The following is an 8310-nucleotide window of genomic DNA, read 5'->3' as shown; positions in this document are numbered from 1 at the left end:
TCTAAAATACTCACTAGCTATAGTGTCAATTATATCACAGATTTATAATGTGAATTTGCAGTTTCAATGTGAAACATGTAATATATCCAAGACTAAAACTGATATCATTCTCTCATTCTTCCTCAGAATGAAGTAACTTTTCCATCACAGCACATGTTAAAATGGCATAATTAGGAATATTTAATTAGCATGATTGTATCTATATACTTCTCTTCACAAATAAAGAACTAGCTTAATAAAGCATTCTGTAATATGTAAAATTATTTTCTGTGGTATGACTGACAATGCTTCTCATAAACTAACATTCATTCAGTTCCTTCCTTTTGTGCACACTGCTAAGTAACATCTTCAAATTTTATCTTTTTCTCTCTTGTTAGTATCTTTTCTTTATAGTTACAAAGAACAAAAGTTTCAAGTATATCTAAACTGTATGAAGTTCTCTGACTCTCTGAGAATAAGCAGAAAAGGAGAAGAAAAAACAAAACAAAAACTGTACCACCAATGAAACTATTAGGAAGAAGTTACTACCTGGTAACCTTTGCATTTTTAAATTTTACTTTTAAAAAATGCACATATCCTAAGAAACCAAATCTACTAACCTCTACAATCAATGTGATACATGGTTTATCCAGTCTTGACAAAAATCCTCTGGATCACCATGGTATGTTCATCCACTCGTACATATGCAATTGTATAAAGAATCTATTATTTAGAACACCAAAAAAAAAGCAATTAAAAGATTTACATTTATATAGCTACCATTTTAGCAAAAAGAAAAGGCAGTTTTCATTTCTGTGCTAAAATCTTCTAATTTGATGCCCTGCTTCTTGAGGCAAATTTATACAGATACAAATTATAGTTATTACCAATCTGGGGAAAGAGTAAGGAATATCTCCATAATACGAATCTATGCTAAACTTTCGAAAAAGTACAAGACTGATTATCACTGAACACTTTAAAAAATAGTCCGTTATCACATTCGTGTGTGTTGTATTATACTTCCAAAACTGAACATTAAAATCTGAATTATACAACAGTAGTTTTATATCAGTGAGTTGGTACATTTTATTAGCATACCACAATTGATATGGTAAATGGGTTAAAAGACAGGTAACCTTTGACCTATCTGAGCATTCTCATTCTTTTCCTTAGCTTTCATCTTCTCATTGCTACAATCTGTCCAGTCCCATGATTCCACCAAAACTCCCACACACTCTCAGATATCAGAAACAAAAGTTCTCACATGCTTGTAATTAATATTTATCTCTTTTCATACTCTTAACAACCCTAAAAGATAGCTTTTGTTATTATTCCATTTTATAGATGAGAAAACAATGTGCAGAAATGATTACCCTTGTTCAAGGACACATTAACTAAAAAAGCAGCAAAGCCAGAATAGCTCTCACGCTAACGCCAAAGGCTTTAGCCATACTGTCTCCATAAACACTTCACAAGTTGTCTTAACTGTTCAGCTCATTCATTCAACAAATAATTGATTCTCTCTTTGCTGCATTCCCACTTTCTGAAATCTGTCTAAAAGTTGCTTCTACTCCACCACCACCTCCATGGTCTCTCTGGTTAGATTCTTGGGATCATCTGTAATATCCCTCCAATTACCCTCATCTATCTGACCAATAAATAATGTCTGCCTATCTTAGAGATTTCTAGCTCAGATTACCTTCCCCCCAAACATCCACTGCCCCAATTCATATCCCAAGTTCTACTACTCTGGTCTCTGGATCTTTCCAATAAACATTATACCACAGCCACCTGTTAAAAAATAGATCTGCTCATGTTACTTTCTTGCTTAAAAGCCTTTGATGGTTGTTCACTGTCTACAGGTCAAAACAAATTGTGTTGGCATTCCATACAACTAGTACCAAGCCACCTCTTTGCTTCATGTCTCAATATACTTCTATCAACAAAACAGTAATTTACACAGCTTAACTGCTTATGCAGTGCATTTTCACATATATCAAATCTAACAATACCATGTTTATTATGCCAATTTATGAGGAAGAAACTGAGTCAGGAAGGTAAAATAATCCGCCCAGGATCACATGTTATAAAAGGCAAAGGATGGAGTCCCAAATTTTATGTAAGCTTCATCTCATTTCCAAATATTCTATATAAACATATGAATCCCATCTCCATTTTATCAGATTTATTGAAATTTCCTGAAAATATACAGTATCTTTTCACCACCATGACTTAGCTAAAGTTATTACCCCTTTAGTCTAGTCTCATTCCTTAAAATTTCCAATGAAAATGTTTCTCTTAGTGGGAGCTAAATCAAGAGAAGTGCACAGCTAATCCAAAGGTGGCACCTGTCTGACAGTTTGAATTGGCCAACAGCATCTTGGAAGATGAGCAATCTCCTTTGATGTGATTTTCAGCTTCAGAAACCCAGTGGAAGATCAGTCATCAATCAGTTCTGACCCAATGGTATAACTTTGATTTTTTACCTTATTACTATCAAAACTTTTCAATACCATACCTTATATATGCTAAATCAGCAACTACATGTTGCCCGTCAATTTGAACTCACGTGTACCTTAAATGTGTCAGAATTTAACTGCCCATATGGTTTTCAATAGCAATTTTTCAGCACTAGATCATGAAACTCAAACTTCTAACCTCTTGGTTAGCACCATAGTTCAGTAAATATGCGTGTGTGTGTGTGCGTGCGCACACACACACGCATATTTACCACCCAGGGGAATATTGCTTCACATCAGTTCTTATTTACAGTATATATAAATCTGTCACTCTGCTGCATAAAAAGCCTTTTGAATGAAAGAATATCTTTTTTTACTTGTCAAAAGAAAAGCAAACCGTAGGGAGAGATGGACAGAGAGTAAAGTGTGCAACAATGAATTAATGGAAATTTTAAAAATAAATAAATTTTTAAAAATTAATAGGTAACTAACACAAGAGAACGAGGGGCGGAAGTCCTTTGAGAGTAGGCTATATATTCACCTGATTTTAACAGTCTGCTGAGGAACTAGAAAGTGTCCGAGTAACACATGCCACATGACAACCAAGATGACAACTGTTCAGAGACTAGTCAGACCTGAAACCAGCTGGGAACCGCAACTAGTCTCAAAGCACATGAGCCCACTGGCATTCCTGCAGTTTTAACATTTATTCCAAGCAAAGTCAAATGCCCAAGTTTAACAATTCTCATTAACACTGGCCTCTAGCATATACAACAGTTTACTTAAGGCATAATTCAAAACAAAGGAGGAAGCTCAAAATTAGAATGGAAATAAAATCAAAATAGAATTACCACTTTAGTTTCCCATTTCTGATGCAATCTGTGACCAGTTGCTAATTCTAAAGAATGGCAGTTCTATCCCAACAAGTGGCTCCTTGAAAAGAGGGGGGGCAAACCCCTTTGGTAAAGATTACAGCCAAGAAAATCCCACGGAGCAATTCTACACTCACCTACATGTATTCACCAGGAGTCAGAATCAAGTTAACTACCATCAGTTTGTTTTCCAACAAATTATCAAAACATAAGTAATACAGGTGTCACTTATGAAGTAGTAGAATTTTCTCCAGCGATTAGCTGTGCAGCGAGCATGCTGTGCCTGTATCTAAAGCTACTATTTCATTTTCTTAGAGCTACTTCATTATGTTCAAAGAATCACATTCAATTACAAAGCTACACAGTTACCCACATCTGATCCCTCTAATTCCTGGCACTGGAAGAAGCACTCCAAAAAGACATTTGCCATACTATCTAGCCAACTTTTCCAACTGCAGTTTCTCACGGCTATGCTAAATGGTCAAACTGAATAGTACTTGCTTTAAGATTACAGGTTGTTGCTCCTTCATGAATTGTCTGTATGCCAACAAAGATTAGATTCTAAGGATGACTTATAATTACAGAACCCAAAATAGGAGAACTAAACAACTTACCAGGTGAAAAGTCACAAATGCTTCCTTCCCTCTGTCAGAAATCTCTATCCACTGCCGAAATGTACCTAGTGTCAATTTTTCTATGAATTGGCACAGGATAATAGTAAAAACTGGCTCACATGTCTTGAACCAAACTTAATTTTCATTCAAGGTTTTATCTGCTTAATAAACATAAAAAAATTAGACTCTGACCTTACTGATTAAGTAATTTACAAGACTTCAGAACTGCCTTTTTTTTTTTTTTGCTTCATATCCAAAAATCTAAAATGTTCTGCTCAACATACATCAGACTGTGACCACACTTAACATACTACAGGAAAGGAGATTCCTTCTAGACATGAGAAAGACATGAAATAAAGTAATAAACCACTTTTGCTTTGTTATAAATTTATATTTTCCCTTCCAGAGAGAATAATACAGTAGTAGAACAGAAGTAATATAAACTCTTAAAATGTATAAAAAGAGTAGCTTAACATTCACAAAACTCAACCCTAAAACTCAACCCAACATTATCCTACCATCTTTTTGGCAACTTTCATACTCAATGATACTATTAAAATGGGGAGCAGAAGTGATAAACAAGAAAACAAAACAGTCAATTCTCCTTTTTAGGATCTCTTGCAAAGTGTGGTGGCAAGTATAACTGAAAATGGATGTGGGTTTAATTTAAAGGGGCACGACATATAAGTTACTTTAAATGAGAAGGTAAAAAGTTTTTATTTGAAATTTATGGAAATGCAGTGCCACCTAACAAAGATGGCTAGCACAGAATGTAATGTTTTAGCATAACCCAAATTACATAATCACCCATGGTCCTTACATATCCTATTAAAAAAAAAAAATTATAATTCTTCACTGACAAAGGCTTTGGTGTTTATTTTGTACCTTAAAGCACTTTTAAGGAACATTAACTAAATAGATGGATTAAAGTAACATCTACTTGAAAATACAGCAATGCATCTATCTGTTTTGACTTTTTCATCAATACAGCACCAAGTATGACACAGAGAAAACATAGTCTAAAATGCTGGTCCTAGGAGCACACTCAAATCTCAAACACCTAGGATCCATTTCCAACACCACCGCTTATTTGCTGCAGGACACTGGAAACACAAGCCTGTTACTACTCCATGAAACAAGGACAATAATTTTACCTACTTCATCAGATTATTCTAAGGAAAAATCATACATACACTGCACAATATAAAGAACTCAAAACACTGATGCTGAAATATTTAGAGGAAAGTGTACTGTTATCTGCAATTTACTCTGAAATACATGCAAAAAAAAAAACCAGACTGAAGGTGGTTTAGAAACACATAAAATACATATAACTAAACTAGTACAACAGCAACAACTGTAAAATTTAGGTATTTATCTCACTACCATCGAGTCAGCTGTAGCCCACAGTTTCAGCAGATTTCTAAGGCTGTAAATCATACAGGAGACTGCAGTGTAACTGGTGGAAACAGAGACAGAGACAATGCTGTATAGATGCCATTCTCCTTTTATCTTCCAATTAAGTTTATTCTCAGAGCATAGCGCATGTAGCAAGCACTCAGTTAAGGTCTGTTAAAGTGAACTGAACTGATTATCTCATTCTTTGTAGAGGGAAAAGCAGGATCAGAACTGTTACAGAACTTGGGAAGAAGCATAATTGTTCCAACGCCACTACTTCATCAAGTATTTGATTGATTTTGCCATCCCTGGAGAGAGTTCGATTTCTATAGTAGATGTACACTTTCAACCTTTCTGATATTTTTCATAATAAAATAATGCTGGCAGCTTAGTGGTTAAAACATTTGGCTGTTAACCACAGCCAAGGTCAGTGATTCAAATCTACTAGTTGCTCTGTAGGAGAGATGAAGCAGCCTGCTTCTGTAAACATTTTTTTTTCTTTTTATTATTTTAATAATTTTAATGAATATTTACAGATATTTTGGATTTCCATTCATTCATTGCTGCACTTCTCTCCCCGCCCAGCCCCTCCGACCCCCGCCAGTTCACTCCTCTCTTTGAAAAGAAAAACTCCCCCCTGGTACACAATCCCCCCTCCCACCCTTCCCACCGCCCCCAAGTACATTCCACCACGCAACCTTAACTGTGGACTCTTGTGTGCTTCTGTAAATTTCTAAAGCCTTGAAAACCTATGAGGAAGTTCTCATCTGTCCTATAAATAAATTCTTTTTGAGATAAAATCTACCAAATGGCAGTGGGGTGACCAGCGAATGCATAGTTTGCTTTTATCATCACTTACTTGTCAGGAAAAAAGACCCCTGGTAGTGTTATGGGCTGCAAAGGAACAAACAGGTAAGTCTAGAGAAAAATGCAGCTAGAATGTTCCTTGGACACTAGGCTGGTGAAGCTTTCTTTGGAAATGCTACTAATAGAGGCTATTCCTCGGAAAGGGGGCATCATGCTTGGAAAGGTGGATGGTCGGTAAAAGTGAGCAAGACCCTCAACAAGATGGAATGACACTGTAACTAAAGCAATGGTCCCAACTACATCAGATAATGAGGACAGCACAGAATAGGACAGGGTTTCCTATGTGTCCCAGAATTACCATGAGTGGTACTCTACTCGATGGTTTTATCGAGTAGATAAATTTATCGGGTGCTCCCTGGAAGACAGAAGTAGTTTCCTCTTCAAAAGATCTGAAGATTTGTAAAGATTCCTTCAGAAAGACAATTTTGGGTTCACCATGAGTCAGAACCAACACAAAGGCAGTGGGCACTTATCAGAAAGAATTGCCAGCAAACAGAGAAACTGGGGTGTTTGGGTGCCAGCTGTTTCCCCTTTTATTTTATCTACTCTGAAACTCCTTAGCCAGTACAGAATGTATGTGATTTCAAAGTAATTTATTCTAAGGTACCAACTGGCCAGTATTTCATTTTTCCTGAAGAAACACAGAAATCAAGTCAACAGACAGTTAAGACTGATGATTTGAAGCAACAAACCACAGAAAAGTAAAGACTGAAATTACTTGTCCCTAACTTTTTCCAAGTAGCTGCTAAAGTCAAGAAGTACCTGAACCAGAAGCACTCTCATTGCTTTTCACCTTAATGTACCCGTGATGTTCACGGTGTATGTACACAAATATTAACATCCACTGCAGGGTGGTATTCAACTCTTCCTCTAGTTTTGTTCTTTATTCTTATTCACAGGTGTTAATGCCCTTAGTGCCACAACCACAACTTAAGACCTCATGCAGTTATGACAATTTAAAAAATCAGGAAATCGGTGCTCAGCTCTTGTCAGGCCACTTGAGACAACAGAGGAACAATTAGGTCTGTGTCCTGTAAGCCTGTCCATTTGTAGTAATACCATTAAGTCTTGTCTACTCATCTCCATGGCTCCATATTGCTCAAGATCAGAAGGAGTGTTTCAGCTTCAAAAAGAGCAAACACTGCTCCTGCTCTACCAGTTCTGGGTCAAAGCAGAAAGGAACTCGGTCACCTTTAGTCCGTCTCATCTTTAAAACAAGGATAATTCCTACCTGTGTATCTCACGAGGTTATGAGGGCAAAAGTGACATCATGTATATAAAAGCAGCTTTAAACTGTCAAGCACGAAAGAAACTTAAGTTATGATGTTTCTAACTACTTTCATATGGAAATTCACAAAGCTCCTGCCACTTCTTGCATGCTTCACTTCATTTTAACGCTCACATTATCTCCCCAACATCACCTTTCTTTCTTTCTGTCATAAACTGAAGGGTGGCACTGGAGGGATTTAAATAACGTCAAGCATTTCAACAACTCCAAACGCAAACGGAAACTATTTCACAAGTCCTCTCTGACCAAAGCGTGGGCCTGTGAAGGCTTGAGACTACACTTCCCACAAAGCATCGAGGCTAACTAAGCCAGGCAGCAGGCGGGGCAGCCTGAGAGTCAGGGTGACCACTGCTCTCCCCGAACGTGGATCACAATCCCGTGAAAACTGCGTTTATGTACAGACGCTGCTGTCTGAAAGCGCTGTCACTCTGTGGTTTCTCCTCTAGTTAACGCCATCACTCTCTTCGTCCTCCCTCCACCTGAAGGGTCACTGCCTATTCCTGACCTTTCAACTGATTTCTAGGGTGTCACATGAAGACATCTTCACCCACTCTCCGAAAGCCCCATTTCTAGAGATGGTCTCAGAGATGGGGTCAGTCGCCACGGCGGGGTCAGATGGGACGGGCTGACACTGCCCGCCACCCCGACGTTCTGGTCCCCGCGCCGGGCCAGGCGCCCGGGGGTAGGGGGCTGGGCTGCAGTGCCCCCATCCACCCCGGGTTAGGGCGGATCGCGGGCAGAGGTAGCTCCGCCTGGGGTTCCAGTTTCAATTTCGCAACGTGACGGTGCAAAGCTGAGGCCTACAAACGCCGGCGGCGGCGTCCCGCCCGCCC

General features: G+C 38.1%; 1 protein-coding gene across 1 annotated transcript in view; it reads right to left on the bottom strand.

The window, feature by feature from the left end:
- Window positions 1-7985: 7985 nt before the first annotated feature.
- LOC102848238 overlaps window positions 7986-8310 on the bottom strand; it is a 14917-nt gene continuing 14592 nt past the window's right edge. The window contains exon 5 of the mRNA XM_006900859.1: window positions 7986-8229. Within this exon, the coding sequence (XP_006900921.1) occupies window positions 7986-8229 (244 nt within the window). The remainder of the gene's footprint in view (window positions 8230-8310) is intronic.

This window comes from Elephantulus edwardii, unplaced genomic scaffold (assembly GCF_000299155.1).
Source record: "Elephantulus edwardii isolate Elephantulus edwardi_28Jun2011 unplaced genomic scaffold, EleEdw1.0 scaffold00297, whole genome shotgun sequence".
Classification (NCBI taxonomy): Eukaryota; Metazoa; Chordata; class Mammalia; order Macroscelidea; family Macroscelididae; genus Elephantulus; species Elephantulus edwardii.
This window is presented reverse-complemented; position numbering and strand designations above follow the sequence as displayed.